Source organism: Caloenas nicobarica, chromosome 26 (assembly GCF_036013445.1).
Source record: "Caloenas nicobarica isolate bCalNic1 chromosome 26, bCalNic1.hap1, whole genome shotgun sequence".
NCBI classification, from domain to species: Eukaryota; Metazoa; Chordata; class Aves; order Columbiformes; family Columbidae; genus Caloenas; species Caloenas nicobarica.
The window spans coordinates 338,145-354,502 of record NC_088270.1 but is presented as its reverse complement, the minus strand read 5'-3'; the positions used below and the strand labels follow the sequence as shown (position 1 = coordinate 354,502).

General features: G+C 49.1%; 1 protein-coding gene across 2 annotated transcripts in view; it reads left to right on the top strand.

Moving 5' to 3' along the window:
• Positions 1–16,358, top strand: part of KMT2A (lysine methyltransferase 2A) — a 38,016-nt gene that overhangs the window by 18,668 nt on the left and 2,990 nt on the right. The window contains exons 16-35 of one of the 2 annotated variants that reach the window (XM_065651877.1): positions 463–636; positions 1,213–1,323; positions 1,572–1,645; positions 2,134–2,324; positions 2,696–2,802; positions 2,946–3,083; positions 4,294–4,452; positions 4,717–4,834; positions 4,919–4,997; positions 5,252–5,412; positions 6,139–6,324; positions 6,951–11,256; positions 12,585–12,665; positions 13,124–13,188; positions 13,554–13,724; positions 14,313–14,387; positions 14,601–14,775; positions 15,125–15,232; positions 15,571–15,654; positions 15,888–16,017. In XM_065651877.1, coding sequence (XP_065507949.1) covers positions 463–636; positions 1,213–1,323; positions 1,572–1,645; positions 2,134–2,324; positions 2,696–2,802; positions 2,946–3,083; positions 4,294–4,452; positions 4,717–4,834; positions 4,919–4,997; positions 5,252–5,412; positions 6,139–6,324; positions 6,951–11,256; positions 12,585–12,665; positions 13,124–13,188; positions 13,554–13,724; positions 14,313–14,387; positions 14,601–14,775; positions 15,125–15,232; positions 15,571–15,654; positions 15,888–16,017 — 6,693 coding nt within the window. Of the gene's footprint in view, positions 1–462; positions 637–1,212; positions 1,324–1,571; positions 1,646–2,130; positions 2,325–2,695; positions 2,803–2,945; positions 3,084–4,293; positions 4,453–4,716; positions 4,835–4,918; positions 4,998–5,251; positions 5,413–6,138; positions 6,325–6,950; positions 11,257–12,584; positions 12,666–13,123; positions 13,189–13,553; positions 13,725–14,312; positions 14,388–14,600; positions 14,776–15,124; positions 15,233–15,570; positions 15,655–15,887; positions 16,018–16,358 lie in introns of both variants that reach the window. The other variant, XM_065651876.1, reaches the window with a different exon arrangement.

Below are 16,358 nucleotides of genomic sequence, written 5' to 3'. Positions count from 1 at the left end.
AAAGTGTCTTGATCGGACTGTGAACAATACATACCGTGATTTTCATTCCTGTGGAAACAATGAGGTGGCTGTCTGTGATAAACTTGTGAGGCTAAAGGAGAAAACAGGGTCAGGTTATTTAAGGAATGGGAGGATTTAGCCCTGGGATGGTGAAGGTGCTTTTTTGACAGAAGAACAGGGTCTTAGTCTTGAAATATATATTCAGGAATAAGACTTGTGAAAATGGAGTTTAATCCTTATGGCTGATCGCTCTGCTGTGTGCTGTACCGGTCGGCAGCACAAAGCTGGTTAAGCTCTTTTAATTGTTGTCCCTGCATTTTGGACAGGAATTCAGAACTTGAGCCTCCTTTCTTTCAAGTTAGCGAGACTCTCTGGGCCAGTAAATGTGTGTGGGAGTATGTGGCAAGTAGCAGCCACCCTTCAATAGTCAACATCCCTCTGTCTGGTTGCTGGTGTTAACAGGCAGCAAAACCGCCGGATTTAAACCCCGAGACGGAGGAGAGTATCCCATCCCGAAGCTCTCCAGAAGGCCCTGACCCTCCTGTCCTAACCGAAGTCAGCAAGCAGGAGGAGCAGCAGCCTCTGGATCTGGAAGGAGTGAAGAGGAAAATGGATCAAGCAGGTTACACCTCTGTGGTATGTCAGAGTTTTAGTTGTCCGCTCTAATAATAGGTCCTGTGACTTGCTTTACAACCCATGGTATTTATAACTGACCATGCTTAAGCCTTTTCTTTATGAACAAGGAAACAGGTTAACGTGCTGCTAAAAATAATCCTGGCTGGCTGGTGTTAATGTTGGCCCAAAGACGTGTCATTTATATTGTTGTGCAGCTCTTTCACCACTTGGTTAAACCCCTTTCGCTTTCAGTCAGACGTTTATGTTGATAGAAACTGGATTGGAGGGCCAGATAACAGTGCCGGTAGTCAGTTATCTGGAAACTAAGAATTCGTGTGTAGAGGGATGATCTCTTTAGGGGTCATTTACACAAAATGCTAGCGTTGACCCAATCGGGTTTTGTTATAGGCAGCAGCTTTTTCCTCTGTTTTCCCTGTTTGTTTACAGCCAGATTCTTTTTCTGCTTTTCAGTCAACGCTCTGGTTCAGTCGTCTAGTCATCTGGATGCTCACTTGACGCCTTAAAAAAATCGGTGGATGGTGTGGCTGTATGCAAGAGACAATCCTGTTAATGTGAGATTTTGTGGCTCTCTTGCAGTTGGATTTTAGTGATGATATCGTGAAGATAATTCAAGCGGCCATCAATTCCGACGGCGGGCAGCCGGAGGTGAAGAAAGCCAACAGCATGGTGAAGTCCTTCTTTATTCGGGTGAGCCAGACTATAGTTATTTTGGAATCTGCTCAGTATCACTCCACTACTTGTTGCTGTTGGAACGCAAAGGGTCCGTCACGCTTACCATAGCTTGGGTATTTCCAGGAATAAAACAATACATTGTCAGAGTTGTTGATGTTCCTGAAATCTTACCATTTGTGCCTTTACAGTAGATCTTGGCCGAATATCTTTGGATTTGGGGGTACATTTTATAACATTTCTAATGGAGTGTTGTTTTCCTTCAGCAAATGGAGCGTGTTTTTCCATGGTTCAGTGTAAAAAAGTCCAGATTTTGGGAGCCAAATAAAGTAACAAGCAAGTAAGTAATTGTTCAGTGTCCGACTGCGACACCCTGCAGTTTGCCAGCTGTCCAAGCAAAAAGTATCGAGAGAGCCTGGTTTTGGGGTGGGGTTTCTGTTTTTCTTTTTTCTTTTCCTCTTTTTTTTAAAGAAGTTAGACAGTAACCCCATTCGCAGGTTTTGTGTATGTTTCCTTGTTGTAAAGCAGAGAAACCAAAACCATTGTTTAGAGTGAGGTATATTATGTGTTGGCTTGTCAGTCTCATCCTTCCTACACCCCTCAACCCCATGTGCTGAGGCCCCCCCTTCTGTATCTCACCCTCAAAAGAAAGGGACAGCCACATCACAAACCTTAACATGTGAGTGGTCATGGCCTTTGTTGAGATCACGTGTGGACTGTCAGTGACGAAGCAGGTGGTTGTTGTGTGGCGGGTGTCAGTGGTGCTGGTAGACAAGGTGCTGGGGTGTAGTCGGGTCTGACGGGTGACTCCTTGTTGCTTTTCAGCAGTGGTATGTTGCCGAACGCAGTGCTGCCCCCTTCGCTTGACCATAACTATGCTCAGTGGCAGGAGCGGGAAGAGAACAACCGCACTGAACAGCCCCCTCTGATGAAGAAAATCATTCCAGCTCCAAAACCCAAAGGGCCCGGAGAGCCGGATTCCCCAACACCTCTGCATCCTCCTACACCGCCAATCTCCAGTAAGAAAACAGGTCGCAGCGCTGTCGGTCCCATACCCGGAGCACTTCATTCCACACCTCCGAGCAGTAAAGGGAGGGCAGTTTTGGTTCTGAAGGATTTTGGAGGCCTCTGTGACCCAAGATTGTTCAGAGGCTATTACATACGGGATGTTTCTGAGCTGAGCTCAGGCACAGATGCACATTTGTGCTGCTTTCCCCCAGCACACGGGCTGTGCGGGGGCTGCTGTGTGCTTGGCCTTGCTTTGCAAGCTGCCTGTTGAAAACTCCAGGCTGCTGGTTGGTGCTTCTATCCCCTTCCCTTGCTGACCATTTTTGCAGATGAATTTTTGCCTCCCTGTCTTTCAAGAATAAACAGTGTTCTCTCCTTTAAGGCTCTGACCGAAGCAGAGAGGATAGTCCTGAACTGAACCCGCCTCCAGACGTGGAAGACAACAGGCAGTGCGCGTTGTGCCTGAAATACGGTGACGATAGCGCTAACGTGAGTATCTGGCACCTGCCCGCTTTGATAGGAGCTGGTTTAAGCAGTGCTGTAGCTTTGGCACTGTGGGTAGGCTGGATGCCTTTTGTGCGTTGCTGTGTCTCATGGAACATTTGAAAAGAAGGTTTTCTTCCCTTCCTTAGGATGCTGGACGTCTTCTCTATATCGGCCAGAATGAATGGACACACGTAAACTGTGCTTTGTGGTCAGCAGAGGTGTTTGAAGATGATGATGGTTCTCTGAAGAACGTGCACATGGCCGTGATCAGGGGAAAGCAGCTGGTGGGTATAAGTTCAGAACACTTTCTTAAACCGCATGCTGATTCACACAAAACCAAGACAGGAACCTGCCTAAAAGATGCCTTGTGTGTGTTTTTTCTGCTCTGTCTTCTCCATGCATTGTTTTTTTTATGCTATAGGTAGTAGAACTGACTGAAGAGATTTGAAAATTTATTTTAGCCTTGCTTAGTTCAGAAGTAGTGAGGAGACTGAAAGGAACTTGTAATGGGTGAATTGGAGTCGTATTTTTCTCAGAAGGTCTTCAGTTGCCAGTGCTACCCCTTCAGCAGTTGATGCCATATACGTGGTCACAACCTCTTTTTAAAAGAATATGGAATATCTGGAGCAGCACCAAATGCTGCATTCCAGCTCCACACCCATCTCTCTGGTACAAGGACTCACCAGATCTTCTGTTGGGAGTCTGGACCGGTGGCAGCAGAGGAGCTCAGAGGAGAGAGAGAAAACCTGTAGCTGGCATTTTGACCTAGGTTAAATTTCATATATGCATAAAAGAAGTAAAAATGGAAAGCAAGTATTGTCCAGTTCAAGGTGTTGAACATGGAGCATTGTCGTGTTTGAGCAGAGGTGAAGGATCTTAATGTCTGGCTTGCACATAGCTACTGTGTTAAATACTGCAGGAAGAATGATGGTGGTGTCTCCTTTCTGAACTCCCACACAGCCTTAGAAAACGGAATCACCTTCCTGTTGTGAATTGGTTGTTGCTTATCTTCTAGAAGAACGAAATGAGACTGGAAGCGTGACTAGAAATCAGTTTGTCCAAATTTTGGTTTAATATTGCGTCGCTTGGTCCTAAATACGTCTTAAACCAGCAGAAGCAGTGGAACAGGACTGCTCTTAGCCAGCAGTAAGCGCCCATGTGGGGAATACTGCGTGCAGGAGAAATAGTTGACATGCAAATTGGTGAAGCAAATAGGACACTTGGCTATGGAGTACAAGTGAGAAAGCCTGAGCCCGGAGGAACCCGTCAGCAAAGGCAGGAGTTGTTCGGAGTGAGGGATCCTTGTTCTCTCACCTCCTCCTCCATGTCTCGCTCCATGTGTGAGTCATGGTAGCAAAATGTTGTGGCAGCAAAGCGGGAGCTCAGGCATCACTCTCAGCTTCTGCCTATGCCTAAAAAAACAACTGACAGCAGTGGTGGGAGCCTGGTTGGAGAAGGGATTCACTTGTCACTTTTTTCTGTTTGCTTTTGTAGAGATGTGAGTTCTGCCAGAAGTCGGGCGCCACCGTCGGCTGCTGCCTCACTTCCTGCACCAGTAACTACCACTTCATGTGCTCGCGGGCCAAGAACTGCGTGTTCCTGGACGACAAGAAGGTTTACTGCCAGAGGCATCGTGACTTGATCAAAGGAGAGGTGAGAGTCCTCCGTCGCACTGGCCTTGGCTGAAGGCAGGGTTAGCCTGCAACTAGAGCACTGCTTACAAGTTGATGTTGCCTTTGCTCCTTGCGAACGAGAGCTGGACAGCTGTGCGGTTAAAAAGAAGTCAGTGGTACAGCTGCCATGGGGCGCTTCAAAAGCCACAAGACCAAACTGAGGACAGAGTTAAGACAGACTGTGTAGTGTACATGTGGTGGTTCCTTTGAAATTACTGAGTAGTTTTATGGATTCTTGTTCCAGGTGGTTCCTGAGAATGGGTTTGAAGTCCTTAGGAGAGTTTTTGTGGACTTTGAAGGGATCAGTTTGAGAAGAAAATTTCTTAGTGGGTTGGAACCGGAGAACATCCACATGATGATTGGTAAGATCTGGTCTCTGGACACTTGATCCGCCTTCGATGCTGGGCTCTGGTTCACAGAACTCTTCTGTTCTTCCTTCCGCTCAGGCTCGATGACGATAGACTGTTTAGGAATTCTGAATGACCTCTCAGACTGTGAAGATAAGTTGTTTCCCATCGGCTATCAGTGAGTATAAGCTGTTCCATGATTAGATCTCTTTTAGTATATTAGATGTCCAACCAGCACTGAAGTAACATCTGTAAAAATTGACCGTAGCTCTCATACGCTGTTAGGAATCTTGTGATTAAGCTGGGTGTGCAGCATATTGTGCCCAGCAGCCTTTGTCCCGTGTCATTTTGAGAAACTGCAAATTTAAAATAGGAATGCTGAGGTTTACTTGACTGTTGGGTAAATTGTTTTGTGTTTGAATTCTCTTCCAGGTGCTCGAGGGTGTACTGGAGCACAACGGATGCCAGGAAGCGCTGCGTGTATACCTGCAAGATCATGGAGTGCCGGCCGCCGGTCATAGAACCCGACATCAACAGCACGGTGGAGCATGATGACAACAGAACAATTGCCCACAGCCCCGTTCCCCTTACAGGTTATCTTCTCAGGACTTTCTAAAAGTATATTTGCCATAGTCTGTCCTTACCAGAAAGCCAGTACTGCCTGAGATCCCTTTTTCTTAAACCATCTTGGACTAGAATGCACTTCAGGCTTCCATATTACATTACAGCATCTTAAGGCTTTAAAAAAAAAAAAAAAAAGGCTCTAAGCTCTTCAGTGCACTGGTAACTTTGAGACCCTGAGCCACACAAAACCTACTGTAGCTGTGCTTTCTAGTCTACAGATCTGAGATTTTTTTGAGTGATCTAAAGCGTCACATTGTGCTTCAAGTGTCGGTGTTGGTAGGTGACATGGGGCTTGGTAAATACTGTGTTGAACAGTAGTATTGCGCTGCTTCTGTATTTCCAAATTACCTTCTCTGTATCTATAGGTGAGCTTAAAAAGAATTAAAAAAAAAAATCTCAACCCTTTCCTTTAGAGTTCCCAGCAGGTGAGGCCGTGGAAGATTTTTAAAACATTTATAGTAGTTGCTGTTGTTGACATAGAATCTTAAACTTTATTAAAATGTAATGGAATTTCACGTGTAAGCTGAGGGCTACTGTATCGCTGTTACCTGATGGCAGGGAAGCAGTAATCTTTGACTTTGTCGTTATTTAAGAAATCCCCTGATTTTCCTGATAGCAATATGTACTTCATCAGATTGTAGCTTTTGGGATTCACTGAATGCTTATACTGTTGTTTCTCTTTTATACACCAACAGAAAGTCTGCCTAAAGACAGCCGAAATACGCCTGAAATCGTCAACCCGCCATCGCCAGATCGTCCTTTGCACTCTCAGACCTCCAGCTCCTGTTACTACCCGGTGGCCTCGAAGGCTCCCAGGATCAGGACACCCAGTTATCCGTCCGCGCAGAGGTCGCCCGGCTCCCGGCCATTGCCCTCCGCAGGTATTTCAAGTGCTCCTTACGTTGATTTTCAGGGGCTTTGGGGGCACTTTTTGTTGGTTTGTTTTGAAAGTATTTTTGGTTTGGTTCATGTCTTTTTTGGCTTCATTCAGAGTGTGGTGTTTAGTTTTCTGTTTCTGGAGAAAATGATGACGTGGTTTGAGGGAAAGAAAGTTATGAGAACATACAGTAGGGGTGACCTGCCAAGAAATATATGATGAAACAGAGGTTTCCCTGCGATGAAGAAAGCAGCGTTTGGGCAATATAACAGCTGTAATATCAGTTAGGGATTTAATTGTCTCAGTCAGTATTTTTCTGGAGAGATTCGGAAATCTGATACTGCAATTCAGCTACTACATCCATATGAACAAGTCACGTTTTGTTTCAAATGGATGTTGAAAATGCACATCTCAGGTTGAGCTACAAATTTGTCAGCTCTGTGTGGTGAATACTAATTGATTGTATCAGATTTTTAATACCCGACTCAATTGTTGTTGCTACATTAATGCTATTTGGCTGAAAGGTGTTGCTGTTTTATTATTTCCTGTGTTCTGTGTGAAGGAATTGGGTACTCATCGGTGGTGAAGGTTTCAGCTCACCTGACCGTCTTCCTTGCCTTGTTTTCTCAGGTAGCCCTACCCCAGTGACCCATGAAATAGTGACGGTGGGGGATCCCTTACTGTCTTCTGGGCTGAAGAGCATTGGTTCCAGGAGACACAGCACCTCCTCTTTATCACAGCAGCAGTCGAAACTCCGCATGATCTCCCCTCCGCGAGCCGGGAACACGTACTCCAGGCACAGCGTGTCCTCGGTTCCCAGCGCAGGGACCTCTGCAGAACACGAACCGAGCGGCAAAAGCACCGACCGCTTCACAGGACCGGCGAACACGGGTGCTCCCAGTGCTCCAGGCCAAAACTGCTCTGCCGGCTCGGGTGCCCAGAAAATAACGGCTGCAAGCGGAAATAAAACTTACCAGCTGGACGTGTCTCAGTCTGCGGAAGGAAAACATTCCAGCAGTTCAGACCTGGTAGCCAAAGCTGCAACTTCTAAGGGAGAGAAGATGAAAACGTTGACCTCAAAGGACCCAGATTATCCAGCTCATAGTTTTGCTTCTGGAGGAAACTCCAGAGTGTCGGCTCAACTGACCAGTTCATCGGGCACAGAAATCAATGTTAAAATAGGAACCTTCCAAGAATGTTCAGGATCGTTTTCTTCCAAAGAAGCAATATCCTTCCCACCTTTGCATCAGAGAGGCCCAAGGAAGGACAGAGATCAGCATGTGGAACCTGCCGCACAGCCAGAGAAAACCACTGTGGTTGATGAGATGGATGCAAAGACCTTGAAGGCTGCTGGAGTGAATAACAGATCTCCTGCAGCAAGTGAGCAGGTCGCTTCTGCCCCAAGAGACAGGCGTCAGAAGGGGAAAAAATTAATGAAAGACAGCTTTAAAGAGAAGCTTTCCCTGAAATCTCTTACAGATTCAAGCCAGGCAGTAGGTGGTGATGAAGGAAACCTGAAACTAGAATTTGGTAATCAGGGTTTGGCCACTGAACAGATTAGCCAGAGGTTATGTAATAACACTCCTGCTGAAAAAGCTGGGGAGAAGTCTCCACCTTCCCAAGGGCAACCCAAAGGTTCCGCAGGGCAGAGCGATGCAGCCTCCAAGGAACAGCAGGCGCCTCGCAAACGCACCGTTAAAGTCACTCTGACCCCCCTCAAGATGGAAAGCGAAAGCCAGGCTAAAAGTGCGCAGCAGGAGAGCAATGTGGACCTGCAGTCGGCAGGAGCAGAGCTGGCCACTTTGGTGGAGCCCTCCTCAGCTTCGGAGAGCCCTGAAGGCAACCCCGTCGTGCAGGGAAGCCCCAATGAAGCGCCAGCGCAGGAGTCTCAAGGTAATGCGTATGAAAATTTGCCCATTCAAGATAACAACTTGATGCTCCAGGATGGAACTAAGGCTCCCGAAGAAGGCTCATACAAGCGGAGGTATCCACGGAGAAGTGCTCGGGCCAGGTCCAACATGTTCTTTGGGCTGACTCCTCTGTACGGCGTGAGGTCCTACGGAGAGGAGGACATTCCCTTCTACAGCAACTCCACAGGGAAGAAGCGGGGGAAGCGGTCTGCAGAAGGACAAGTGGATGGCGCGGATGACTTGAGCACGTCAGATGAAGACGACTTGTACTACTATAATTTCACTCGGACGGTGGTTTCCTCAAACACCGAGGAGAGGCTTGCATCCCACAGCTTATTCAGGGAGGAGGAGCAGTGCGATCTTCCAAAAATCTCACAGTTAGACGGCGTGGATGATGGAACTGAAAGTGATACGAGTGTCACAGCAACGACGAGAAAAGTCAGTCAAGTGACTAAAAGGAGCAGTAAAGAAAACGGAACAGAGAACTTGAAGCTGGATAGAACCGAGGAAGCTGGCGAGAAGGTACAAGTCACCAAGAGCTCCGCTGTCCACAAAAGTGACTCGAAGATGGACAACTGCCATCCCGTGAGCAGGGTCAAAGCACAAAGCCAGGACTCGCTGGAGGCTCAGCTGAGCTCGCTGGAGACGGGCCGCAGGGCTCACGCCAGCACGCCTTCTGACAAGAACTTACTGGACACATTTAACACCGAACTTCTCAAATCCGACTCCGACAACAACAACAGTGATGACTGCGGGAACATCCTGCCTTCTGACATCATGGACTTTGTCCTGAAGAACACGCCGTCGATGCAGGCGTTGGGAGAGAGCCCGGAGTCCTCATCCTCTGAACTTCTGACGCTCGGAGAAGGTTTAGGTCTGGACAGCAACCGCGGCAAGGATATGGGTCTGTTCGAGGTGTTCTCCCAGCAGCTGCCAACTGCTGAACCGGTGGACAGCAGCGTCTCTTCCTCCATCTCGGCGGAGGAGCAGTTTGAGTTGCCGCTGGAGCTTCCTTCCGACCTCTCTGTCCTGACCACCCGCAGCCCGACAGTGCCCAGCCAGAACCATAACAGGCTCGCTGTCATCTCAGAGTCCTCGCTGTCCTCCTCGGGAGAGAGGTCCATGCTCGCCTTGCCCTCCACAGAGTCAGGGGAAAAGAGAGTGACGGTGACAGAAAAATCTGCCTCAGGGGAAGGCGATGCTGCTCTCCTGAGTCCCGGGGTGGACCCGAGCCCTGAGGGACACATGACTCCCGATCACTTCATTCAGGGCCACATGGATGCAGAGCACATTGCCAGTCCGCCCTGCGGCCCCGTCGAGCAGGGGCACGGCGGCAACCAGGACCTGGCAAGAAACAGCGGCACTCCGGGCATCCCGGTGTCGCCCACCGTTCCCCTCCAGAGCCAGAAGTACGTGCCAAACTCCACGGACAGCCCCGGCCCCTCACAGATCTCCAACGCTGCCGTGCAGACCACGCCGCCACACCTCAAGCCGGCTGCGGAGAAGCTGCTGGTGGTCAACCAAAACATGCAGCCGCTCTACGTCCTCCAGACACTCCCCAACGGCGTCACCCAGAAGATCCAGCTGACGCCTTCGGTCAGCTCTGCGCAGAGCGTGATGGAGAGCGGCACCTCGGTGCTTGGGCCCATGGGCAGCGGCCTCACGCTGGCCACGGGGCTAAATCCCAGCTTGCCCTCCTCACAGTCGCTGTTCCCTCCCACGAGCAAAGGGCTGCTGCCCATGTCCCATCACCAGCACATCCACCCGTTCTCCACGGCCCCGCAGAGCGGCTTCCCGCCCAACATCAGCAGTCCCTCGCCAGGGCTGCTCATCGGCGTGCAGCCACCCCCTGACCCGCAGCTCCTGGTGTCTGAGGCAAGCCAGAGGACAGACCTCGGCACCGCATCGGCACCCACTGCGGCCTTGGGCAAGAAACGGCCGATATCCCGCCTGCACTCACGGAAGAACAAGAAGCTGGCTCCCTCTGGAACCCCTCCTGCCATAGCTCCTCCCGATATGGTCTCCAACATGACCCTGATTAACTTTGCTCCTTCCCAGATTTCCAACCACCCGCTGGATTTGGGAAGCATTGCCAATTCAACATCCCACAGAACCGTCCCCAATATCATCAAGAGGTCCAAGTCTGGGGTCATGTATTTTGAGCAAGCATCTCTGCTCCCGCAGGGTGGGACCAGCGCCGCGGTCGGCACGTCTCCCAGCGTCATTGGGCCGGATGCTGGTCACCTCCCAGCAGGGCCTGTGTCTGGCCTGGCATCGAGCTCCTCTGTGCTCAACGTCGTCTCCATGCAGGCCACGGCAGCCCCCACTACTGGCGGGTCGGTTCCCAGTCATGTTTTGGGACAGAGTTCGGTCACGTTAACGAGCCCAGGGTTATTAGGGGACCTGGGTTCGATAAGCAACCTCCTGATCAAAGCCAGTCAGCAAAGCCTTGGTCTGCAGGACCAGCACATGACTTTGCCACCCAGTTCTGGGATGTTTTCACAACTGGGAGCTTCCCAAACTCCATCTACAGCAGCGATGACGGCTGCGTCGAGCATTTGTGTTCTCCCTTCAGCGCAGTCAATGGGCATGACAGTCGCTCCGTCGTCTGCTGACCCAGAAGGCTCTTACCAGCTCCAGCACATGACGCAGCTCTTGGCCAGCAAAACCGGGGTCGCCTCCTCCCCGCTGGACCTTGGCACGGCGTCGGCAGCGCCGCAGCTGTCGAGCTTTCCGCAGTTGGTTGACGTTCCCAACAGTACCGGGCTGGAGCAAACCAAGGCTTCCTTGGCAGCGATGCACGCCAGCTCGGCCTCTCCCGGAGGCTCCCCGTCATCTGCCCAGCACTCTGCGAGTGGCTCTGTGCTGGGCCCTGCGAAAACGAAGCTGAAAGTCAAACGCATTCAGCCGTCGTTAGACAAAGGGAACGGGAAGAAGCACAAAATGTCTCACCTGTGGGCCGGTTCCTCCGAAGCACATGTTCCCGACAGAGGGGCCGTTGCTGGACCCCAGGTCTCGGCTACAGGGTAAGAGGAGAGTTCGGGTTTGCTCATCCCTGAGCTTTTTTAACAAAATAACAAAGAATATCGCACTAGTTTTGCATGTTAATTTCTAAGGTAAAAACCCCAGCTGCCAACAGAAAGCAGCCCTCTCTGAAGCAGTTAGTAGAACTTTTACCTCTGGAAAGGGTAAAAACCTAAGGCACCGTGGATCAGGGTAATGAGAACTTTATTCATTGTTGGCAGTTCTGGCAAATTAAAGGCTGTTTTGGAGGTGTCTGTAGAGGAAATTGCACTCAGAAGGGTGACAGGTTCCGTTCCTTTATGTTGTTAATGTTTGTAAGTGCTCTACAAGTTTTAATTGTGCTGTCAGCAGTGTGCTGAGGCACCACCATGATGCACCGTTACGGTGCTGCCTTGGTCCTTTTGGTTACAGAATTGAAACTGCGTGCCAGTTTCTGCGAGCTTAGTGTTTCTCCAGGGGACGGTTTATTCTTCCTGCCCCTCTTCCTTCCCACTTAGTCCCTACAGGCAAGAGGGACTGGGGAGGAACTCGGGGAGCAGGGAGAATCTTGCTCTCTGCTGTGTCAGAACAAAGGATTTGATACAATTAGTTAATTCCTTGTATCAGATTACTTGCCAGGCCTTGACTTAAAACAGTATTTGGCTTGACTCTTTGAAATATGGATCTGTAGAGAGAATAAGAGCTGCTTGCTGGTCCGTGTTTTACATGCCCAACTAGACAGTTTGATCAGTCTAGTCCATAGCTCTGTCTCGGCATCGCGCTGCCAACAATTACACATTTCACCAGCCGTTGCAGCACTAGCTTTCAGTGCTGGCTGCTGGGAGAGCTCTGCACAACAATCGCTGGCACTGGGAGACAGTCACATCCATCTGCTGGTAATGGAGAATCATTGCGCATTCCTTGATCATCTTACTGCCTTGTAGTAGGTCTGGTTCTTAAACTGTCAATCCAGAACCCTTCAGGCAGCTTAACCTTTTAAAATAGCTTTTTTATGCTGCTGACACTTGCCAAGTTTTTTAGTCTGTGTTTTCTGTAGCTCTTTGCGCATTCTGCTGTGCACCTTCTGGCTCCTGAGTTCATTGCTCAGATGGCTTTCTCCTGCACCTGGATTCAGCCTTCTTCCTCCTCTGGAAGTACAAGTCTTCATTCCCATGTGGTGATGGAAGTGTGAGCAGGTTCTTCGTGTCTTAGGAGCAGTTGTTACTGCTTCTGTAGTTCTGCTGAATCGCTCGTGGCAGCTCCTCGTGGATCTGTTCCTGCTTCCCAGTCTGGTTTGTGGCACCTACGGCTTGGTGGGCATTGTGAATGTTGCTGAATCTTTTTGTTGCAGGGCTCCTGCTGCGAAGGCAGATGCGCAGGATGCAGCAGGCGTTGATCAGCCATCGCAGAAGCAGTGTGGCCAGTCTGCAGGGTAAGCACCGGGCAGACCCTTCTGTTAGGTTCTGCTCGCTTGAGTTTAAGGGAAGTTACACAGAGAATGCAAGAAGTCTTGCTTTGCTAGTTAGAATATCTTGGGAGCTTTCAGTCTGGAATGAGCATTCACAGGCAGTTGCGATATGGAGCCGTTTTTTAAATTGCGTTGCATGTAGCCCTGGGAGGCTTTGCTGCCTGCTGAGAATGAGCCTCCTCATACAGTTTTGGGTGATCGTACGTGCTGCTACCCACAGGCTGATCAATGCCTCAAAAATAGACGCTACTGAGTAGAATCGTTGTACCTGTTTGTTTCCAGTTGAGCTCCTGTTGGAGCATTTGGTCTGGAAAAAGGTTCCTGTACCTCTGTCTAGGTCTCAGATTGTGTAGGTGAGTGTTCAGGGCTGGTGACGAAACAAGGGAGGTTGTTAAGCGTTTTTCTTCCTGTTCCCTCCCAAGGCAAACGGCAGGCCTGCCAGAGTCTCAGTCATCACAGAACTCAACACATGAGCAGGAAAATGCAAGTAAGTCGCTCCTTCAAAAGCACCGAGTCTTGGGCTTCTCCAGGACTGGGTAATTAGCACCTTGAAGTTTTGATGTTTGTGTGTCTGGGTCTCTCAGGAAAGCTCTCAGAGCTAGTAGTTACTCTTGCTTTGCAAGGAGGAAAGGTTTGTTTGCTATTCATAGGTATTGCACAAATAGTTACCTCTCTCTTTTTAGTTTGTGCAAATTTCAGCACTTGAGATTTCACGTTCTTACTACAACTCTGTCTAGAGTTTTTTCTAGGATAGATTTACTAGTCAAAAAGCAAATTAGTAAGTAATTTTCAGTTGTGGAAAAAACACCATTCTGCCCAATTTCCATCTTTGTGCTTCTGTCTTTTTTCCAGGCTCAAAAGCTCTTGAGGAAGAAGAGGGCACTTTCAGCTCCCCACTCATGTTTTGGCTTCAGCAAGAGCAAAAGAGGAAAGAGTGTCTTGGTGAGAAGAAACCAAAGAAAGGTTTGGTTTTTGAGATCTCTAGTGACGATGGTTTTCAGATCTGCGCAGAAAGCATTGAAGGTGAGAACGGTGCGGTTTGGGTTGTCCTGGTTTGATCTGTTAGTTGCTTTTTTTATGGATCTAAAACGAAACATAAAGCCCACACCACAAACCCTCCTGATTTACGGCCCTAGAACAATCCTAGTTCCTAGCGGTGTCTGGATTACATTGATGGACTTCAGGGATTGGTTTTTTTTAGTCATTGTCCCCTTTTGTTGTATCAATTGACCAATGGTGTTGAACCATTTTTGTCAAGAAATAGTCAGTGTGGATCAGAGCTATGGTTTTCATCCAGACCAGTTGCTGGAGACACTTCCCTTTGTGCCAAACTGAATTTTGAAGAGGGTGGAAGCCATTTGATCTGAGGATCTGGGTTTCTGGCCCATGAAAGGATGCAAACTTCACATCCTCCAGTTAGCTTATGTCAATGAGGGCATTTTGTTGGCAAACAGAATCCTGCCCACGTGCGCAAGACTCTGCCGACACCATGTGGTTTCAGCGCAAACCCGGCAAGATTTGGCAGAGCAAGCGGCACAGCAAGGCAGCCGCTTTGGCAGCCCTGGGCACCCTGATCCTCGCTCACCGTGTCCTCTGTTTGTGTGACCGCAGATGCCTGGAAGTCGCTGACAGACAAGGTGCAGGAGGCCCGTTCCAACGCGCGCCTGAAGCAGCTGTCCTTCGCAGGTAACAGGCGTGCAGAGTTTCAGTTCAGCTGCTGACTGCTTTGTGGAGACAGCGTCTTCCCGATGAAAGGATTGAAAACTCTTGTGGGGAAGGAGGCAGCTAATTCTGTGAAAATTGGCACAGGATTTGTATTTCACACGCTGCAGTTTCCTCCCGCTCCAAGTCCGCACTGTCTGTTAGTTCACATTTGTCATGCTGTGTTTCGTGTTCCAGGTGTGAACGGTTTGCGGATGCTGGGGATTATTCACGACACTGTCGTGTTCCTGATCGAGCAGCTGTACGGCGCGAAGCACTGCCACAACTACAAGTTCCGATTCCACAAGCCAGAGGAGGCCAACGAGCCCCCGCTGAACCCACACGGCTCTGCCCGGGCTGAAGTGCACCTGAGGTAAGCGCTGGGTCTCTTTGTTGGGGTTAATGGCTCCTTTGCTCCATTAATAACTCTCTACAGCTCTAAAGCTCTCAGTTGAAAAGAAACGTTAGCAACTTTGGCATGTAAATCAGTTATATTGCATCTTCCCAGTCTGCACATTTTTCTGGGCTGCTTTATTGACAGTTGCTTTGTTTAACAAAGGGTTCCTGGCCAGTGGTTTTAATTGCAGTGCTCAGACTGTGGTGTGTTATCCTGAGGCATGGGAGGCTGGGGAATGTGGAAAGCAGTGAACACTTCAAACTGTGTGGCAACCCCATGTTTATTTGCAGTCAGTAAAACAAACTTTTCTCTCTTTAAATCGCAGGAAATCTGCATTTGATATGTTTAATTTCTTGGCTTCTAAACACCGACAGCCACCCGAATACAACCCAAATGATGAGGAAGAGGAAGAAGTGCAGCTGAAATCAGCCCGGTATGCGGCAGGGTTTAGTGGTTCACTGGGGAGAATAATGCTGTGGTGCTAAAACGAGCTGATCAGGCTTAGTTATGGGTTGTGATCTTTGAGATGCTGCAGGTGACCACCCAACCAGTCTGCCTTTGAATCTTGCTTCTCCTTGCTCATGTCAGCCTGAGGAGAATTTGGGCAGAACGGGAGAAATTATATTTTATATACACATATAAGAACACTGAATTAATTTTGATTGTGTTCTCAGTAGGGTGCAGTGTCACAGCGTCTAAATTATTCTATCTTAAGAAATATCCCATATAATCTATGGCATAGGCTCTCAAAGAAAAGTCTCTCTATTCTAGGAGGGCAACCAGTATGGATCTGCCGATGCCCATGCGCTTCCGACACTTGAAGAAGACCTCCAAGGAGGCAGTTGGTGTCTACAGGTACGTTTTCCTCTGGTACTTCTGCCTCTGGGGCAGAGGAAGGTAAAAACGCACAACCTTCGATGAAATCAGACAGCAAAATGGAGGGGAAAAAGTGGGCAGGAGAGATCTAGTACTGTTCTTGTTGGCGTTATGTTATACGGAGCTGCATAACGAAGTTTTCTGTACGGTTGGCAATCCTGTGCTTCTGAGTTTTGCTCGTGTCGTTTGAAAGACTCACTTGTCTTTTCCAGGTCTCCCATCCACGGCAGGGGGCTGTTTTGCAAAAGGAACATCGATGCAGGTGAGATGGTGATCGAATATTCAGGCAATGTCATTCGCTCCATCCTCACTGACAAACGGGAGAAATACTACGACAGTAAGGTGAGTCATGGGCTTTTGCAGAAGCTCTTACAGGCTGGGGCAGGACTTGGCAGTGGCTGTGAAGGTAGGACAGGCTTAGGCCAGGTGATGGAACATCACGAGTTGGGATTACAGACTTCTGGGGATATTTCCGTTCTTGCTGGAGCTCTAGAGGTGCTTCTTATCTTCTGTGGGCTGGGAAGGGTCTCAGTCCGTGGTTAGTGTTACAAAGAGCGGGGGGATGAAATTATTCAAGGCTGAGCTTAGGAAGGCGAGTGAAGAGAGGGTACAAAGTCTCCGAAGGCTTGACCTGTGGTGGTGTGGAGTCCCCTCTCTGACTGGCGGCTCCTCCCGCCCTCCCC